Here is a 21,941-nt window from a genome sequence, read left to right as displayed (position 1 = left end):
AACGTCATCTTCGGGGAACACAAACTGCGACAGGGACCTTGACAAGAAGAAATGGCTCAGGGAAAAGCTACCTGCACAGGGAGGAGATAGAGGCCATAGACTCTGGGGTGCGGTGGGGAGAGTGGACACAGAGATTTGTCATTTCATCCCTGATACTCAGCCCTCCTGGCTGCCCCACTCTAGGTCACCTCGGGATACAGAGTTGACCCGGTTAGAGTCCCTGCCTGTGCGGGAATCTCGGGGCACCAGCGGGTCTGAATAATATTAGTGCAGGGTCTCCCCCATGGCACTGGGGTTATTCGGGGCGGGTCATTCTCTGCTGGGGGCCCCTCCTGGGCACTGTGTGGGGTTCAGCAGCATCCCTGTCCCCACCCATTTGATTCCAGGGGCCCCTTCCCCCCATTTGTGACAACCACAGATTTTCCCCAGACATCACCGAAGAACTGGGTGAGGCGGAAGCAGGATGGCCCTGGGTGAGGACAGCTGTGTTGAAGCAACCAGCCTGGCTTAGGGCAAGGTCTGCCCCAATCCCGTCAGAGCCTGCATTTAGAACTGCCCCTTCCCTCTCCCACCTCCCATGCCCTGCAGTGGTCTCCGAGACATCATCCCCATGTAAGAAATCACACCTTCTCAGTTTACTGTCCCCAGCACCTAGAAGAGTGTCTGCTATGTAGTAGATGCTTCATAAATACTTGCTGAATAAAGGAGTTGAATAAAGGGATGAATGAATGAAGGTTACCATGGAAGGAGGGGGGAGATTCCCTTTCTGGCTCTCGGGGGTTGGGATAGCAAGTGAAAGATCCATCCTAAATAGGCTGACCAGCCTTCTGGGGTTCCCCGGAAATGAGGGTTTCCCCACAGTTCCAGCGCTCAAATCTGAGCGGTCCTGGACAAACTGGGGGCGGGTGTTGGTCACCCTGTGTAAACACAGTAACAATTCCAACTGCAATAGCAATGGCCAAGGACCTCTACGGTCTTATTGACCAGGCACAGTTCTTCACCTGGCGGGGAAGGGTGGGCCGGGATTGGAATTCCGGTGATCCAGGGTGGGCGGGTGAGGGCACACCCCGGGCTTGTGTAGGGGAGTCCAGGAAGGTTCTGGAGGAAGTGACAGTGACACAGGAGGGAGGGAGGAGTCTAAGGAAGAACATCCCACACGACAACGTGTGCCAATGGCCCTGGGCCCAAGGTCACACCTGACCAGGGCTTGCTTTTTTTCTTTTTTTCTAATTTACTTTTTCCCACATGGATATGCAATTGTCCTAATGCCATTTATTGAAAACTCCTTCATTTCCCCACTTTCTGTCATATCAAGTTCTCACCTATCTGTTTCTGGACCCTTATTCTCTACCATAGAGCTATACGTCCCATTCTTGCACCACTAGGGCTGTTTCATCACTATAACTTTATTTTTTATTCATTTATTTCTTTGGCCGTGCCGGGTGGCATGTGGGATCTTGTTTCCCTGACCAGGGATTGAACCCGCACCCCTTGCAGTGGAAGCTCGGAGTCTTAATCGCTGGACCTCCAGGGAAGTCCCCAGGGCTTGCTTTGACATCCATTGAATGGTGGCGGGTGGGCACGGGGAGCAGCTGTCTGTGAGCCATCCTGTGTAGAAATGCAGGGTGGAGGGCAGGACAGCTGGAGCGGGAGGGGAAGAGGCGGAGGAGGGAGGGAGGGATGGCGGGCGGGCGAGAGACAGACAGACAGTTTCTGGAGACAATAGCTCTGGCCGTGTCCTAGGGCATGAAAGCTGAAAATAGCTCCTAGTGCTGGGAGCCTTGGAGCCGGAGCCTGGGAGCCAGGGTGACTGGCTCTCCTCCCTGGTGTGTGTGTGGTGGGGGGGGCTCTGGACTTCTCAGGCTGGGAATGGGGTGCACGGAGCAGGGACGGAGCAGGGACCCTTCTCTCTGGGACCTCGCGGGCCATCCTTAGCTCACAAAGCTGAGCCACTCCTGGCCGTACGAGTGGGGGGCTTATCCTCCCTGTCCCCTGGATCACACCCCCTCACACACAACTCCCCCGTGTGTGCTCCCAGCAACCAAGAGAATCCGTTTTTAAAAGATTTGGGGGAGGGGGGTAAACATACAAACAAGAGCGGAATGGATACTTTTTCCGAATGGGAATGGCTCTGTGTAACCCCATCCCCAGGGTAACCAGAGTCCTGACCTCTAACACCCTTGACGAGTCAGCCTTGGTCTGGGCTTGCAGACCCACGGAAGCTTCCTCATCCCCTCCTTCAGACCCCGTCTCTCCCTCGGCGAGGGAGATACATACAGGCCCAGGCCAGATACATACATACATACATATAATACCTATACAACATATACACATACAGGTATACAACATATATACACACCTATATATCAATATACACTGTATAATACATACATACAGTGTACGTATACTGTACATATACACACCCATATATCAATATATGGGTGTGTGTATATATACAGCATGCTCACCTTTATAATATGTTTACTGTATATACACACATACATACACACAAATATATAGGCTTGTATGTATACTGTATATAGTACTTACACATATACTACAAACGCATGCACATACAAACATGTGTATACATATATATATATAATATGTATACACACATATACAAATTAATAGGCTTGTACATATTCAATATTTTTACATATATAGTTTCGTTTTAAGGAGTTGACTCTCGTGACCGTGAGGCAGGCAAGTCAGGGCAGGACTCTGGGCTGGAGACACAGGGAAGAGCTGATGTCCCCAGTCCATTGGAGGAACACTTCCCTCTTTCTAGGGCACCTCATTTTTCTCTCCAGTCCTTCAACTGATGGATGAGGCCCAACCACGCCGCGGCACTGACAATCTCCTTTACGCAAAGTGGACCAATTTCAGTGTTAATCTCTTCTGAAAAATACCTTCCTGGCCACATCTGGAATAATGTCTGTGGTTGCCGGGGCCCCACGCAGTGCGCACATGAGATTAACCATCCCCGTGGCGATCATGACACTTTATTTTCTCCCTTGACCATTGTCACTACTATTCCAATTAAAATGGCAGTGCTCTGAGGGCAGGGCATTTCCTTTTTTGCCAGTACTGAGCGTCCGCGGTCTGGTGCCTAGCATAGGCTAAATACACGGCATTTTTGTGAACAGAAGCCGGGATTCCAGCTGTCATATTTAATAGGAATTATAGTCTTATTATTGGGGGGGAGGGGTTGTGTCACGGTACGTCGAGGTCGGGAGTCGAACCCGCCACCACTGGCCCTGAGAGGTTTTGCCGGGTCCCCACTTCGGGCCGGTGGGTGTGGCCAGGGGGCAGCCGATGACGTGCGTACGTGCGTGCGTACGTGCGTGGGAGCGTGCGTGCGTGGGAGCGTGCGAGTCCACGGGGCGGATCACGCGTGCCGGGAGTGTTTCAGCCCGGACCCCGGCTCATTGTGGTCGCCTCACGCCGGCCCGAGTTCGCAGCAGCGCTGGAGGCCCCGGGCCTGTGACCACAAAGAGGGAGCCGGGGGCCGGACGGGAGCGCGGCGGCGGCAGGTGAGGCCCAGGCCAGGCCTCCTCCCCGCAGCCTCCCGCCTGCCCGTCTGCCCCGCCCCCGCCGGCGGCGCCGCGCCCCTCCCCCAACCGTCAGACTACCGCGGCGCGGGGACGCGCGAAGACATGGGGGAGAAGCTGCAGCTGAGGCTGGAGTCGCTCTTGGGGACCGAGCCCGCCGTCTACCCGTGGCCGCTGCCGGTCTACGTAAGTGCCGCCCGTCCCCTCCTCCCGGACCCCCGCCCCTCTTCCCCCCGGCGCGCGCTGAGCCCACCGAGAAACGGAGCGACTCGAGTCGCCAGACCCTCTTTGGAGCCCCCCTTCCCGCCCCGCCGTGGTTCTCCGCGGCAGTTTCCAGCCCCCGCGCGCAGGGTGGGCAGAGGGGAGCCGGCGCCGGCCGGGGGCGCCGACTCGGCCGCGGGGACCCCGCGCTTCCGAGGGGCGCCTGAGCCGGTCTGCGGTTGGCTCTGCAGGGCTGGGGACCCCGGTCCCCCCGGGCCTGGACTGCCGGCGGGCTTGCCCTTCTGTACTTTAGGATTTGACACGTAGGGTTTCTTTTTCCTGGTAGTTTATTCTTAGCGCTGTCAACGTACTGAGTTTTAAAATTTTTTTTTTTTAATTTTCAGGGCACCCTTTCCTCCCTCTCTCCAGTTTTTTTGTGTTTCTGTTTTGTTTTGTTTTAGTTAGGCATTTTGTCCCTCTGATCTTGAGTGGGTGGGCTGGCAGGACACTTGGAGAGGAGGCGTTCTGTCCCCTGGTCTTGAGTGGCCTTTGGAAAATGACAGGCCAGACGGAAATTTAATTGAATTGAGTTGATATATAATATTGTATCTGTCCAAGGTGTACAATGTGATGATTGATATATATATATATAGTGTGTGTGAAATGATCACCACACTAAGTTTAGTTAACCTTAATTCACATAATTACAAATGTTATCTTTGTGATGAGAACTTTCAAGATCTACTCTCTTAGCAACTTTCAAACATAAAATACGGTATTGTTAACTGTAGTGACCGAGCTGTGCATTGCATCACCATTACTCACTTGTCTTATAACTAGAAGTTTTTTTTTTTTTTTTTAACATCTTTATTGGGGTATAATTGCTTTACAATGGTGTGTTAGTTTCTGCTTTATAACAAAGTGAATCAGCTATACATATACATATGTTCCCATATGTCTTCCCTCTTGCGTCTCCCTCCCTCCCACTCTCCCCATCCCACCCTTCCAGGCTGTCACAAAGCACCGAGCTAATATCCCTGTGCCTTGCGGCTGCTTCCCCCCAGCTATCTACCTTACTACGTTTGTTAGTGTGTATATGTCCATGACTCTCTCTCGCCCTGTCAAAACTCACCCCTCCCCCTCCCCATACCCTCAAGTCCGTTCTCCAGTAGGTCTGCGTCTTTATTCCTATCTTACCCCTAGGTTCTTCATGACATTTTTTTCCCTTAAATTCCATATATATGTGTTAGCATACGGTATTTGTCTTTTTCTTTCTGACTTACTTCACTCTGTGTGACAGACTCTAGGTCTATCCATCTCATTACAAATAGCTCAATTTCATTTCTTTTTAAGGCTGAGTAATATTCCATTGTGTATATGTGCCACATCTTCTTTATCCATTCATCCGATGATGGGCGCTTAGGTTGTTTCCATGTCCTGGCTATTGTAAATAGAGCTGCAATGAACATTTTGGTACATGACTCTTTTTGAATTTTGGTTTTCTCAGGGTATATGCCAAGTAGTGGGATTGCTGGGTCATATGGTAATTCTATTTGTAGTTTTTTAAGGAACCTCCATACTGTTCTCCACAGTGGCTGAACCAATTCACATTCCCACCAGCAGTGCAAGAGTGTCCCCTTTTCTCCACACCCTCTCCAGCATTTATTGTTTCTAGATTTTTTGATGATGGCCATTCTGACTGGTGTGAGATGATATCTCATTGTAGTTTTGATTTGCATTTCTCTAATGATTAATGATGTTGAGCATTCTTTCATGTGTTTGTTGGCATTCTGTATATCTTCTTTGGAGAAATGTCTATTTAGGTCTTCTGCCCATTTTTGGATGGGGTTGTTTGTTTTTTTGTTATTGAGCTGCATGAGCTGCTTGTAAATTTTGGAGATTAATCCTTTGTCAGTTGCTTCATTTGCAAATGTTTTCTCCCATTCTGAGGGTTGTCTTTTGGTCTTGGTTATGGTTTCCTTTGCTGTGCAAAAGCTTTGAAGTTTCATTAGGTCCCATTTGTTTATTTTTGTTTTTATTTCCATTACTCTAGGAGGTGGGTCAGAAAGGATCTTGCTGTGATTTATGTCATAGAGTATAACTAGAAGTTTTTACCTTTTGATCGTCTTCCCTCATTTTCCTCACCTCCAACCCCCAGCTCTGGCAACCGTCATTCCATTCTTTCTATCGTGAGTTCAGTATTTTAGATTTCACATATGAGATCATAGAGTATTTATCTTTCTCTGTCTGACATTTCGTTTAGCAGAATGCCCCCCAAACCCACCCATGTGGTCACAAATAGCCAGATTTCCTTCTTTATCATGGCTGAATAATAGTAGGTTGTATGCACCCCCATTTTCTTCATCCATTCACCCACAAAAAAACACTGAGGTTGTTTCCATGTCTTGGCTACTGTATTGGGCTGGCCAGAAAGTTCATACAGTTAATGAATACACTGTTCAATAAAACTTGGTGAAAATGAGTCTTGTATTTTTACTTAAAATAAATCTTTGACAAAGCCAGCTAGGCATCCCTTTGAGTAACGACTTATATCACATTGAAATATTTTAAGCATATGAACAGTAAGAGCTGAAATGCCAAATGTTACTAATATTGACACAGTTTATCAAGGAGAATATGTTAGAATATGTTAAAATGCAGATGGACAGTGAAAGAACAGATATAACTTTGAACTAAATATTGTCTTGATATTTAGACCATTGGTTAAAAGCATGATAACAGGTTTCATCCATTTCAAGAAAGCAGAATATTTGCAGATCACTTAACATTTACTAGGTATGTTCTCAGTCTGGAAGGATATATTTCACTTACATGTGTCATTTAATTTAACCACATCCCTCTGTAATAGATAGTGTTATCCCTATTTGCAGATAGGAGACAGGCTCAGAAAGATTAAGAATGTTACCTAGTTCTAGTAAGTAGCCAAACCTAAACTGATCTAATTCCAGGGCAGAGCTCTTTCTGGCACATCAGTGTGGGTCTTTATCTCTGAGAATTGTTGAACATGAAAAGCCTTCTTCCAGGTAAATGCATAAAGGAACAACACGAGCAATGATATAACAATACAAGCCTCACTAAATAATTGGTGTGTTTGGCCTTGCTTTTGCTGATAGATCTTTTGCAAAGTTGCTTTTCTCTGAGATATTTAAAGTGGACTTTAACAATTTTCTTGGAAGACTTTCCTAAATTATACCTATCAGAAAGCTGCTTTGCTTTAAGGCTGAAGAAAAATGAAAGCTTACTTAACTACACTTAGGTGCCAGGGTCATACTATGAGCTCTACACCTGCCAGGATTCACGCTAAGATAGGGTGGCTCAGCAAACTGTCCATAGTCCTGTGATTTCTTTCTGATATTCTGAAGTAGAAATAATTTAATAACTGTTCACAAAAGAGAGAAACACTGTTTCTTGGTCCTCAATACCATACTGCTGTAGGCTAATTCTTTCTCTCTTCTGTTGCCCCTTAGTATAGAGAGTGTGTTTTGGGGACCCTCCTTTACGATCCTCTGCATTCCAAGAGCATCTTACATAAATCCAGGACTTCTCAAGCAGCCAGTTTTGCCAGATGGTCTTAGGGTTGGTTGTACCCATATATGTATAACCTGAACTTCTCAAGTAAGGTCCTTAGAGAGCATAATGGCTAAGAGAATTGGTGCTGATACCAGACCTGAGTCCAAATACTGCCTATGCCCCTAACTAGCTGTGTAACCTTGGAGAAGTAACTTAAGCCCCTTAAAGGGATTAGATTTCTCACCCGGAAAATGGTATAATAAATGCATCTACCTCATATGGTTAGTGTGTAAATTAATGTAACTTGAGATGGTGCATGTTAAGCATTAGCACAGTGCCCGTCTCTTGTTAGTAATACCTGCTTTTATTATTAATTATTCTCTTTATATTCCCAGTTCCAGCTGGGTGCCTAACACATAATAGTTGTTCAGCCAATAGTTACTGGATTGAACCAGCTCTGAAATTTAAGCATTGGGTCAACAGCAAAGTAGTCATCCCACCATCATTTCTCCCAGAGAAAGGGAGACTAGATGGAAGCCAGCCATCATACTTTCTTTTCTTATTCTAAACTTCCCATCCAGCCCCAGCAATAAAATAATCTTCCTGAACCCCAACAATTTCAAGAATTTTTCAAATCACACTATTTGAAAATAGCTGGGTTGCCCTAATCTAATATGTCCCAGGACCCCAAGGTCACCAAGCTTCTATTAATGAAGTCTAGTTAGGATAAATGATTACAGTTAGTAAACCAACTGCTTATGAGCTCATTGGGCTTTTTAAAATTTACTATCTGCGCTTCATAGAGACACAAGTATTTTGCTTTTGTAGGACATTCAACAGTCAAAGTAATCTTTTAAAAAGCACAAATCAGACGCTATTATTGCACTGCTTCTAACCTCTAAAGGCTATCTATTGTAAAGAGATTAAATTTTCAACTACTTAGCCAGGCTCACAGAGACCATGTGCTCTGGTCGCTTACTATATCTTTCCCTGACCTTCATGGGGTTCGAGGCACAGTTGTCCTTTTCAGTCCCTCAGATGCAACAAGCTCTACTTCTTGCTCTCCCAGCTTTAGATTGGCTAATCCATCTACCCAGACCAATTTCCCTCTTATCGTTAAGGTCTCGGTTCAAACGCCACCACTACTATCTTGACCAAAGAGACCTGCCTCCTCAGTGCCTCTCCATCCCTTTGTCCAGTCGTATTTCTGTCACTGTACAACGTTTATTTACATGTTTACTCTGTCTTCGTCCACCACTGGACATTTGCTTAAGAGCAGGGACTTTGTAAGTTTTTGCTTCCAAGGCTTGCAGCAGACACTGGCACATAGGTGTGTAGGAAATGTGTGTCTAATAAAGAATAAATATGTGAATGAAAAAAAAAACTCTGAAACACGAACACAAGAATATTCTTCTTTCAAAAGAATAATGAAAAATAATTTCCTTCAATAAGAGTCATTCTTAGTTACTGATACATGACTTAGTAGATCCCATTCAATTGAAAATGTCCCCTTTTTTTCTGATACGTTCACAAGTCATTAATTAAATGTTGCTCACTTTTAAGGCCAATCTGTGAGACATTATTTAACTTGTCTCCTCTAAAGTTCCAGCATTAACTCAGGCGGGGCTTCACCAAGTACTAATCATGTGACCTTGGCCTCTCATTGCCTCAGTTTTCTCATTTGTAACATGGGTATAATAATCGGCTTATTTCATACGCCTGTGAGGAGGAAAACTTCATATATGTGTGTGTGTGTGTGTGTGTCTGTCTGTCTATATATATGTATTTAAACAGTGTCTTAGAATAGTGTCTGGCACATGATAAGCATTATAGAAGTATTGACTGCTGCTACTAGTACTGTTATTATGAGAACTAACTGTTGAGAATAATCCTTCGTGTAGTGGTTTATTCCACTGAAGATAAAGGAAACTCATAGAATATTAGAAATCAGATTAAACACAGGAAGCCAGTAAAATATACCAGGACAGAAGATGAGAGTGTGAAAGGATAGAGGGAAAAAATGGTTTTTGTTTCTCTTTTTCTTTTTTAAAGAAGGAAAGAGCCCAGAAATAGGACAAAAACTATTCATTGGCTATACTGACATGGTGATTGCTGGTGACTTTCATAAGTAAAATTTCAGGACAGTGGGCAGAGAGATTACGGTGAGAGAAGTCAGATGGATGTAAATTATAGAGTAAACGGGACGTGAGGAAATGGAAACAATATATGATGATAACAATTTTGAAAAGTTCAGACATGAATTGGCTAAAGATGATATGCAGGGATTAGAGGAGGAGGGAGGCTTTCGTGTTACACGTGTAGTTTTTAACATTTTAAGTTGGAGTTACTAGTCTAGAATGAGGTTGAATTTTGGCAAGGAGTAGATGGGTTGTAGAAAATGCAGTGCTGTGAAGTCCTTGAGAAGATGAGAGAAAATGAAATGCTATGTGTAGTGCACGTGGCCTTTGAACTTGAACTCCTGTAGTGAAAGGGAATCCAAAGATCAATGCAAATGCTACTGAATTAGCGGATTTGGCAGTGGACTATTTACTGACTTCTGTGTTCCTAATGAGTTAGGAAGCGCCTCACCAGCTCAGAGTGAAGGAAGTAGAGAGGATGGAGGAAAATTTGAGGAGGGTAGGGAAAGCTTCTAAGAATATAGTCCTTAAGGAGAATTAGAAAGAACTTACTGTAAGCCAGAGCAATATTTCCAGTCTTGAAAATCCATTTGAAGTTGGTGATTATTAATTTATTGGAATACCAATTTTCCCTGCCACATGATTTTTCTCCAGCTACCTGGATATAAGTTACACAGAGGCAGAAAAGAATGAGAGATAACAATCGAGGGAAAATACAATTAGTATTCTTTTTTTACCTTTTTCCACTTCCCCGCTCCAACTCTGGGGAGCCTTCATGGACATGGCTGCCCTCGCAGCCTCCAGCAGCACCCTGTTATCAAAGAATTCAAAGAAATGGAACATAGGTTTCCAACTTATTAATTTAGCAAAATCAAAAATTGTATATAATGTTTTCTGTTGGCAAAGATTTTTGCAATATAATTTGGTTCCATCTTTTGACAAGTAATTTGGCAATGTCTAGCAAGATAAAAATGTTAATAGCTTTTTACACATTAATTCTAATTCTGGAAGCTTATGCCGATAAATAATTTATAATCCAGAAAATTATTATATAAAGATGCTCATTGTCATGTCATTTGTAATAACAAAACATTGGAAACACCTTTAATTGTTAACAATAGGAAAACAGTTTAGGAAATTATATCCACTTAGTAGAAAGTGACACAGTTACTATATTATAATTACAAGATGATGGAGCAAAATAAAATAATGCTTAATAAAGAAAGAATGAAGAAAGCTGACCTAAAATTGGGTCTTCCTTATGACAGTAATTATGTAAACATATCAATATTTATTAAAACTTAAAACCAAGATAAAGTTTTAAAAGCTCTGTACCAGTAATGGGGATTTTATGTTTGTTTCAAAATATTTTTAAACATAACTCTTATCATTTTGTTTTGTCTACTCCTTTTCTTAAGAATTTCTGATTATTACCTCATTTTTCATTTCATAGTTTCAAATAAAGTCAGCAATTTTATCATCAGAGAAGATTAGACTTATTTGACAGTTCATAATTCCAAGTTATTTGGTATAAAAAGACCATGTACACTTGTAGGTGCTTTCAAAATAGAATTTTTGTTTTTTGCTTAGTCTTTCCTAGTATGGAGATGAAGCAAACTACCTAAAATTGCTAGCCATTCTTTTTTCATTTTTCTCATTTTATTGATTTATCTTGCCCTTCACAGAAATGATAAGAAATGAGTCTGCAGTTGCATCTGCCAATCTCTTAAATCCTCTATTATCCACATTATGAAATCATACTAGTATGAATGCTTCCAGTATTTTCAGAGCTCTTTAGTTAGTATACTTTAGCATTCTGTATGAAGTACCTTATGTAAGTGTAAAATTTAGACTCAACTTCTGGAAGCTTTTGATTTCTTAGTTCAAAAGTGAGAGATCCTTAGTTCAGCCATATGATTAACAATTACTTGTATGGTAAGAAGTTCCTAAATTATTGTTTTATGGGTACCTGGCAGTTTTCTTGCCGTTTCTCAGAAGTTCTCTATTAAACACATTCTCTCTCTTTCTCTCTCTCTATCTCTCTGTCTCTCTGTCTCTCTCTCTCTCTTTCTCTCACTCACACACACACACACACACACATTGTGATTAAAAGCACAGATTTTGGCATTATGAAATCTAAGGTTCAATTTCCAGTTCTGTAGTTTCTGGGCCACTTCACTTTAGGCAAGTAACCTAATGTCTCTGAACCTTGTTATTTTCATCTGTAAAATAGAAATTACAATTATATCAGACAATCCTCAAAACATCCGTAGTGATTTTAGAGTTTCAGAGTCAGGTAAAAGCAGGCACTCTGTAAATGGCTAGTGCTTTTATCACTTTATTATTATTTAGGTCTTGGTTTTCCTTGAGTGTGTGAGTCCCCATAATTAAATGTAATTTCCAGTAGATTGAGTAACACCTGTTTTCACCAAAAATTTTAACTGAGTTCATTACTTTCTGTGCAACCCAGATTAGTTTTCTGCCTCCTTTTCTGTGCCGTATGTAGGTGTTCAGTAGATTTATTTAATAAATGTATGAATGCATGAACGTGTAGATGAATTTTTAAATGCTTCTTTTTGAGAAGGTAGAACAAATGTGACACAGTAGAAGAGATAAGAAAATAATCCATGGAAAAAATGGCAAAGTCATGTATGTGCCCAGGGCCAGCCTGGGCACAATTCTTCAATTGCTTTTTTTTTTTTTTTAGGAAAAATGTGTTGAATAGCTTATTTTAATTATTTTTAAAAGTTAAGTACAGGGACTTCCGTGGCGGTCCAGTGGTTAAGACTTCGCCTTCCAATGCAGGGGGGTGTGGGTTCAATCCCTAGTCGGGGAGCTATGGCCCCACATGCCTCGCAGCCAAAAAACCAGAACATAAAACAGAAGCAGTATTGTAACAAATTCAATAAAGACTTTAAAAAGTGGTCCACATCCAAAAAAAAAAAAGTTAAGTACAAAAATTTGCTGATGATTTACATATTTAGGACCAATAAAATAACGTGAGATTAGCTGTATTAAAACAATGTTGAGCTACATTCACATTAAGTGACATTATATAGTCTGAATTCATGGAAAACTTCTGAGATGGTGAGTGACCTTTGAGCAGAAAAAGACAGAAGGAGAAATGGCCTTTTCTACGTTCTATTGTGCCTCTAAGTAAAATGCTTGGTAATCTAGCTACAAAGCTCTATGTCATTTGGCTTTAGGCACCTACTGTGTCTTACCTTGTGAAGATCAGATTTTGCCATGGAGAGGATTTGTAAAAGTATCACACATTCCAGTACCGTTGGCAACCACAGCTACCGAAAACTCCAATTTAAATTGATGAACCTAATATCAGATGATAGTCTCATTTTCTTGTGGGTGTTCTGGGAAAAGGTGGGTAGGAAATGTATAAAAGTGAATACTTTATTGACTGAAATAACAATTCATCATTTTGAAAACATAAAATACATTAAAGTTGTTATAGCATCATACATTAATATTTCACTGTATTTTAGACCTTGCCTACAATCAATGTTTTCTGCCCTTTGAAACAGAACCATGCTTGTGGTATGCATTAATCATATAAAAGATTAAACATTGAAAGGACATTCAGCCTTTAAAGACAATTTGCTTTGATTTATTCAGTGGGTTCTCCTAAAAAGTTTATACCAAGAATTATTGCTTGTTAAATTGGAGTTACAAATTCTTTCAGAGTTACTTAGCATTTTCTTTAATATCAGTATCAAGGAAGGCAAAGCAAATTTACATATTTATTAGGAAATACAGGCACATAATCATAAAACAAGAAAATACAACGTTTTTATAGACTTTATTTTTTAGAAGTGTTTTAATTTTACAGAAAAATTGAGAAGATAGTGTAAAGTGTTTCCATATACACTATACCCATTTCACTCTGTGACGATCAACTTATATTTCTATGTTACATTGTTACAATCAGTGAACAAATATTGATACATTATTGTTTACTATAGTCCATACATTAGTCCAGTTCCTTAGTTTTTACCTAATGTCCTTTTTCTATTACAGGATTTCATCCAAAACATCACATTTAGTTGCCATGTTTCCTTAGGCTCCTCTTGGGTTTGATAGCTTCTCAGATTTTCCTTGCATGACCTTGGCAATTTTGAGTCGTTAGGTTTGTGTAGGATGCCCACTACTAGAATTTGTTTGATTCATGTTTCATGATAATATTGGGATTATGTGTTTTGGGGAGGAAGACCACAAGAGTAGAAGGGTTATTTTGTCAGACCACATCAAGTGTACAAAGTATCAATATGCATTATGAATGCTGAGGTCGACCTTGATCACCAGGCTGAGGTAGTGTTTTTCAGGTTTCTCTATTGTAAAATTACAGTTTTCCCTTCTCCATATTGTAGTTTTTGGAAGGAAGTCAATATGCTCAGCCCACAACTAAGGAATAGAGAGTTATGCTTAAGATGAAGTAACTACATACACTATTTGGAATTCTTTTGCACTGGAGATTTATCTATTCTCTTGCATTTAGTTATGTATCCAGTTATTTATTTATATCAGAAGAACTCATGGATTTTTAGTTTATACTTTGGGTTATAATCTAATTCTATGTTAGTTACTTTGTTCCTCAAATTGCTCTAGTCCTGACCCTTGTGAACTCTTTTCAGTTCAGTGGCTCGTGTGCCACTCGGAGGTATCCCCATCCTATATATTTTTTTGGAACTTCCTTACTTTCTGACACTATAAGATGGTCTTTTATATAAATCTTGTATATTTACTGCCCCAGTCCTAGAATCAGCTATTTCTTCAAGGATAACTAGGTCTTTTTAGTGGAGAACAGTAGTAGACAGCAGGATCTGGGTGTGGGGTGTGCTAATTGCTGCCCGGATGTCATTGCTTCTAGATCTTCTCAGCTGACAGAGCAAAGAGATAACATGTGTGTACGTTCCCCATGTATATGCACATATCTATAAGTATCTCTCTACATAACCATGTGTATTAAGGTAATATGAAGCAATATTAAGCTAAACGTGAATGTATATTGATGTTTCCAACTTTAATCTGTTACCACATAGATCATCTTAGCCTCATCTCTTGCTTATCTTTAAATTTCAACTCCGGCAAAACACTTGACTTTTAGAAGTATGAAAATCAAATTGTAGCTACTTTGGGAAGCCACATCATCTAGCAGAATAATTCTTAAAGGGCAAGGTGTATATCATCAAATTTTAATTTACAGTCAGCAGTACTTTGTAACATCCATAGGCCTCCAGACCTCTGCTTCCAAGAAGATGAAGTAGCCCATTTCTCCCAGGTTCTTCCACTTAAAACTAAAACCCTGAACATAACAACAGACAAACATAGGAAGACACTGAAAGGTGGAAATGAGAAGGCAGACTTAACTAGGGACTTTGGGACTTGAGGAATAACATGGTGATGAGTCCCCTGTGTTTCCTGTTGCTTCCTATACATCCTGGAGAGGGTATTACAGGAACCCCCAATCAATAACCACCAACAGAACAACAGACAAAAAAGCTTCAAAAAAGAAAACACAAAACCCCCGTTCCCCCTAGCCAAGATATGAGGAAAGGGGTTGCCAAAGACAGAAAACCATTTGGGCAATAATATACACACTACTCGAGCCAAGTGCCAGTGCAATATTGCACCCATCCCCTATGTCCTGTGGTTTCAGTTGGGCCAAGCTAGGATTTGATCTTCCACACCACCCAACTTCTGCCCTCCAGAAGAGGCAGCGCTCTGATTCGCCACCAGGGCTGCTTCAGTGTGGTGCAGTGATGAGCTGAGCCTCCACCCCTTTGCATTAGCAAAGAGACTTTGCAAGGTGGTGCCTGACAGGCTAGTTAACACTGGGCTGCCCTCACACAGTCGTGGGGTCCAGTGGTGGGACCTAGCCTCCGTCTCTCCCTGACATCGATAAGAATAGGATGTTACAGGTTGGAGGGAGTAGGCACCCCACTAACCCCCGACACATGGTGTCAGACCCAATGGGGTGCTGAATCCCCATAACCGTCCTGAGGCAGTAAGACAGAACGAGATGGCACAAGCAGGGCTAGTTGGCAGTTCTCTTCCTCTTACCCTGGTGTCAGTGGGGCCAGCAGGTAGCTGACCCTCTACCCACACCCGGCATCAACAAGAAGGAATGAAGTGGGAGGAAGGACAGCAAACACTTCACTTCTCCCCTCCCCTGGTGTCAAGAAATCTGCTGGGGAGATGAACTTCCACTCCTACTAAAAGGCAACACAATGATATTAATGTTCCCACTTTGCGGGGGGAGGTGTCAGAAGGGCCAATAGGATAGCTGAACTTCTACTTGATCTGTCTGCAGTGAGAGAATGTAAGTGCCCACTTTTGCTGGGGTATTGACAGTAGGGCCCAATGGAAATCTGGACGTAACCCCCCAGTCCTCATACTACACCTCCAATAGGATGACTTCCTTCTAAAAAGTAATAATAAAATTAAATGGGATACAGAGTCATATAATAACTCACAATGTTTAGAATCCAACTGAAAAATACTCATGGCACCAAGAACCAGGAAATCACAGAATAAATGAGAAAAGACAATAAACCTACACCAGCACTGAGATAAAACATCTATTGAAATTATCAGACAGGGATTTTAAATAAGCTGGCACATAAATGCTTCAATTAGCAATTATGTGTTCCTTGACGGAAATGGGAAAAATAGAAAATGTAAACAAAGAACTAGAAGTTATAAGAATAAAAACAAATGAGAAGAGTAGAACTGAAAAATACAACAATCAAAAATCTTTGCTCGAGTAGAGTGGAGATTACAAAGCATAGAATCATGAACTTAGAAGAGATCAATACAGTGTACCAAATGTACAGAGAAAAATAGGCTGAGGGGTAGAGATGGGAGAAAGGACAGGATCTCAAGAACCTGTAAACAGTAACACAAGCACTAACATTCATATCATCAAAGTTCCAGAATGAAAAAAGAGAGCACGTAGGACTGACAAAGTATTCAGAGAAATAATGACTAAAACGTTCCCAATTTTTTAGAAGACATAAGTACACATTCAAGAATCTGAGCAAATCCAGAGAGGAAAAACACAAAGGTATCCTTGTCAAGACGCGTCATAATTAAACTTCTGAAAAGTAGAGACAAAACAAATCTCGAAAGTGGACAGGCAGAAATGATGCATCACTTATTGAGAAACCAATTCCAATGACAGCATATTTCTTGTCTAAAATTATGGAGTCAGAAGCACTGACATAACATTTTTCAAGTAGGAAGAGAAAAGAACTCTCAGCCACAAATTCACACTTTTTATATCCACTTTCTTGTTTGACTTATATTAATGGACTACTAACTCATCATTCTATATCCGGGCCTGCCATCACACTTCTCCAAAAATCTAGTCACAGTATTTCCAGAGTGATCTTTCTGAAAAAGAAACAAATTCTTCTTATAAAAATACCTGATTGTGTTATGAAACTTTTCTCTCTTCTAAGTTACCAGGTAAAATCCTTCAACGGATTCCCATCTTCCTTGGAGTAAAATCTCACATCCAAACTCTCTTTGTCCTTTTGGGCTGCTGTAAGGTTATACTGCAGGTTGGGTGCCTCATAAACAACAGGAATTTTTTTTCCTTAAGGTTCCGGTGGCTGCAAGTTCAAGAATAGGGTGCCAGTATGGTCAGATGAAGGCCCTCTTCTGAATCACAGACTTCTCATTGTATCCTCACATGGCAGAAGAGCTTAGGGAGCTCTGTGGGGTCTCTTATAAGAGCACTAATACCATAATCATTTCCCAAAGGCCCCACCTACTAATACTATCAGCTATGGAAATTAAGATTTCAACGTATGAATTTGGAGGGGAACACAAAGACTAGACCATAGCACTTACTATACATAGATGAACCATGCATGATCTGGCTTCTACCACCCTCTCCATTATCTTCTTTTCCTACACTCCAGTGAGCATTTCTCTTTTTTTTTTTTTTTTTTTTTTTTTTTTTTTTGCGGTATGCGGGCCTCTCACTGTTGTGGCCTCTTCCGTTGCGGAGCACAGGCTCCGGACGCGCAGGCTCAGTGTCCATGGCTCACGGGTCCTAGCCGCTCCGCGGCATGTGGGATCTTCCCGGACCGGGACACGAACCCGTGTCCCCGGCATCGGCAGGCGGACTCTCAACCACTGCGCCACGAGGGAAGCCCCAGTGAGCACTTCTTATACTGATTATGAATGGAACTCCTTTCTGGACTGATCCTTAACCATTCCTTTTCTGGCAACCGCGAATTTATCTTCTCTTTTGCTCAAAACTTCACCCTTCCTTCATGTTACATATCCCTTTCAATTGCCTTCTACAGGAAGCCCTACTGATATCGCCCATATACTACTGTCCACAGCATGAATTAAGGTCTTACCGTGTCTTCCTATAGCACTCTGCAATATCTGTTTCTGCAATATCTGTTACGGTAACTATGGATTTTCTTATTTGAGTGTCACTAGGTGGCACTATAATGATTTTAGTAACAGTAACACTGGTGCCTAGTTTAACCCATGACATACTTTAGGTGTTCAATAAATGTAAAAGTAAAACCATAAACCCAGGAATTTAAGGTTATCCATTTGGACTTTCAAGCCAATAATTAATGTCTCCTGCCCCGACTGTATTAGATGGTTTCGACGCTCCACTCATATCTCCCCAGCACTCATCATTCCAGTATATGCTGATGGAATCATGCTGCCACCTGCAATTATCCACCTTAGGGCAGGCCAGAAGTGTACAGGAGTTAATGTATCTGGGTGTAGCTTTCAACCAAGGACAGAGGGGACCGGAAGATAAGTACTTCAAGTTTCTCACGGATTCTTGGGATAACTCTGGGACATGTTCTGTAGAGTTTCACAGAACTCGCCTGAAATACTGGCAGCAGTTCCCTGCAAGAGTAATTTTTATTCGGTAATGCACCTCTGTTGGCTTCCTTCCATGCCTCCATTCTCAATTCCCACTCCACTTCTGAGTTTTCTGGAAGCACCTCCCAGATGAGCAGTTTGCATTCAAATTATTGCCTCAGGTTCTGCTTCTAGGGGAACTCAATTGATAGCCTCCTAACAACCCAGTGCTCCTTACAGAGCCGTCACTGGTACAAGTACCAAGGCACGGCACATTACGTATCACTCCTCCTAAATCCTAATATTTTTAAACAGATAGGAAAGAGCATGACCTTGAAGAGAAAAAGAGTTTATATGAGGATGGCCAATGGATAAAGGGAAGGAGAGACAGTGCCATTTGTTTTCCATTAATGATAGTGTGAAATGTATGGGCAGATGGTCTAACAGGTGTGACAATAATTTGAGGAGCCTGCTCCCTTGGTTACAGAAGACTGCTATTGTTCTTATTATGGAACCACAACCTCATGACTTTATTGTTTCACTTGATGTAACCTTCTCTTTACCTTTAAATCTTTCTACATCACTGAATTGCAGCCAATAGATTTATTTTCTCCCTATGGCTCCATCACAGAAAAAGACACACATGTGCGCACACACACACACACAGAGTTTTGTGTATGCCAGTGCTAGAAAAGACAAGCTCATGGTGCATGTATGCAATGGATATTGTACATTACAGGTCTCTGTGAAATAGTCTTCTGCAGGTTCCTATGTTTATTTCATGAATAATTAACTTTAGTAAAGTTAATTTCCTGAAGATCTTGTTGAAGACTGAAGAAAGGAAGTAAATTGTAAAGAAAAAGACTTGGAAACTTGCCCTTTTTGCTCTCTCTTTGTGTCTTAATGAACAAAGGATAACTGGGCCTTTTTTGAAGCCTTTGCTTGAGTTGAAGACACAAAATGCAACCTGTACTCTTATCCTAATGTGTTCAATTTATGAGTACCCAAACTTATAAACCGTGAATTTCCCTAAAGTTATTATGCCATTTAGAAGATGTTTGCTTGGACGTTTACTTAAAACCAAACAATTGAGGTCTATATGTCCAAATAATTTCCTTCTCTCTTGCTGTCTCCATTTCAGTTTCCTGAGTTTCTGGGAAGGCCTGGTTTCCCCAAAGGAATGATTTCTGGTAGAAGTCTGAAGGTCTGATGCAAGAAAAAAAATCCAGTACAGCCAATGAATGGAGGACAAGAAGGTTTCCAATCAGGTAGGAACATTTAATCTCATACGTTACGATCACCTTAAGTAAGGTGTGCTGATAGCTGGATATGATTTAACTGCTTGGAAAAAGATGCATGTATATTATATAACCTACCCCACAAGGAAGCTGTTCTCATTTCTCTTAGAGATTGTGGTGTTTATCAGAGAGTGCCTTGGGAGAAAATGAATACAATAACAGTATGATGCTTTTTTTAAATTTTTAACTCATTGTTGCCAAGTACACTTGGTGACCTTGGTGCCTGTGGTTTAATCCCAGGAGGTTAGACATGTGGAACAGCACATTACCCCTCTTTAGTATTTTCTCCCAAGACAAATCATTTTTATAGGTTGTCTCCATGGTCTTCTAGTTGCTTATCAAAATTAAGCATCAAGTCTTCTAAGTGAGCAATAGCCCCAGTCAGTGTGAGGAAATCAGCTTGGTTCTTATTGGGGCACAGCTTCTTCGCCTTGGCACAAAGTGAGCTCACATAGGGAGTTAGAAGGAGGAGAATGGGGCATGCGAAAGGGGAGTTCTGTGTTCTCATTTACCTATGCATGTTGAAACTCCACTAACAGCTTTATTTTCATTAGCAATTTGTGATAAAAACTTAGGGTAAAGGGAATAATGAAGCTGTCCCATTATATGGCAGGACAAAAGATAGTAGTGACATCAAAATCAGGGCCTATCCATCTCGTTTGCAGTTATATACTGAGTGTTTAGCATAGCATTTGACCCTTCATCAGTATTCAATAAGAAGATGCGTGTTGAACGACTTAGGGATGAATTAATGAATGAAAAAAGTGAATATGGTAGAAAATGTGTTTTATCCTTGTATTTTCGTGTGTTGACTTCTGTATTTCAAGACCCAGCACTGTGAATGACACATAGAATATAAGCAATAAAATTTGTTGAAAGAATGAATGAGTCCCCACTATTCTAAGAATAATTTTAAGACCAACACAGACCCCATATCTGCCAGAGGTATCCAGAGGTGAAAGCCTGGATCTCAGCTAGTGGTAGAGCTGACAGAATTGATCTAGTTTTAATAATTTACAGCTCATCCCATTACATTTAGGCATAGTACCCACATGAGCCATACAATTAAATGTTGACTGAAAAACAACGCACAACCTAGAAGCTGAGAATTATGTTTTATGTGGAGGACATACTGAGGGACATACTGAAATCAGGAGACAGCCTCTCAGATAGCTCTGAGGGACTGTTCTGAAGAGCTAAGGGAGGGCACAGGGTATTTAGAGGTTCTTGCAAAAAAACAAACAAAGAGGTAGTTGGAACATCAAAAGATTACTGTTAATTAAAGAAACTAGACATCTTAAGTTAATAAATGTAGCACTTTTCTATATCTGGTGAGATGCAAGAATCTGGTCTCCTGGAAATCATTCCCTTGATTTGCACTTTAATTATCTAGGGCCAGTATCCTGTTTTCTCCATCCTGAATCCCCTCAGGGTGCGGCTTTGGGTGTGGCTTCAGTGGCTGATGGCTTGATGGCTATAACATCCTGTGTTACCGATAAGGCTGGCTACATTCTTTCTCCACATAAATGACTTGAATATGGATCGTAAATCTGTGGATTTGCAAAACGTAATTCTTGGAGCATTTTTATAAGGACAAAGTTAAGGGCGATTTCAGAATCACTAGCGGCTAAAATTGCTAGTTATACTTTTCCACTGGTAGGTAGTAATCTGCCGTTGCTGTCTTCAGTATTCCCAAGGGATAACAAAAGCCATTTAATTCAAGAAAGAAATGTAAAATTTAGCACAATGCAGCTTTCACAAAACCAAACACACAAACACACACCCAACTCTCGCAGATATGAAGTAGTCATCTAAAATAGAATCCTGGAACTAATTGCAAAACAAGAGCAAATGTACTCATATTGGATAATTTTATTCTTTTATTAATGTTTGATACATATATGTATTTATTATTAAAATTCAAAGTTGCTCTATGGAGAAATAGTTTTGTACCAGTAGTGTCTTTGTATGTGTTTATCAATAATGTATGAGATTGCCTCCTATGCTCCTTTTCCTTTGTTGGGGGGGGGGGGGGGTGTGTCACGCTACGTCAAGGTCGGGAGTCGAACCCGCCGCCACTGGCCCTGAGAGGTTTTGCCGGGTCCCCACTTCGGGCCGGTGGGTGTGGCCAAGGGCAGCCGATGACGTGCGTACGTGCGTGCGTGCGTGGGAGCGTGCGTGCGTGGGAGCGTGCGAGTCCACGGGGCGGATCACGCGTGCCGGGAGTGTTTCAGCCCGGACCCCGGCTCATTGTGGTCGCCTCAGGCCGGCCCGAGTTCGCAGCAGCGCTGGAGGCCCCGGGCCTGTGACCACAAAGAGGGAGCCGGGGGCCGGACGGGAGCGCGGCGGCGGCAGGTGAGGCC

General features: G+C 41.9%; 1 protein-coding gene across 1 annotated transcript; it reads left to right on the top strand.

Moving 5' to 3' along the window:
* The first annotated feature begins 954 nt into the window (after positions 1-954).
* Positions 955-21,580, top strand: LOC116764033. The gene is made up of 3 exons (XM_032652255.1): positions 955-1,054; positions 3,181-3,740; positions 19,422-21,580. The coding sequence occupies exons 1-3, from the start codon at positions 955-957 to the stop codon at positions 19,488-19,490; spliced, it is 729 nt and encodes a 242-aa protein (XP_032508146.1). The 3' UTR covers positions 19,491-21,580.
* Positions 21,581-21,941: the final 361 nt, after the last annotated feature.

Source organism: Phocoena sinus, chromosome 13, assembly GCF_008692025.1.
Source record: "Phocoena sinus isolate mPhoSin1 chromosome 13, mPhoSin1.pri, whole genome shotgun sequence".
NCBI classification, from domain to species: Eukaryota; Metazoa; Chordata; class Mammalia; order Artiodactyla; family Phocoenidae; genus Phocoena; species Phocoena sinus.
Note: the sequence above shows the minus strand (reverse complement) of the source record. Positions and strands in the feature narration are given on the sequence as shown.

What these genes read in the sequence shown, in the direction of transcription:
- LOC116764033 (XM_032652255.1), top strand. Translation starts at nt 955, where the DNA reads ATGGCCAAGGACCTCTACGGTCTTATTGACCAGGCACAGTTCTTCACC. An exon ending in CGGTGATCCAGGGTGGGCGG is followed by an intron (nt 1,055 to 3,180) that starts GTGAGGGCACAC and finishes CATATTTAATAG; the next exon opens with GAATTATAGTCTTATTATTG. An exon ending in CGTGGCCGCTGCCGGTCTAC is followed by an intron (nt 3,741 to 19,421) that starts GTAAGTGCCGCC and finishes TCTCCATTTCAG; the next exon opens with TTTCCTGAGTTTCTGGGAAG.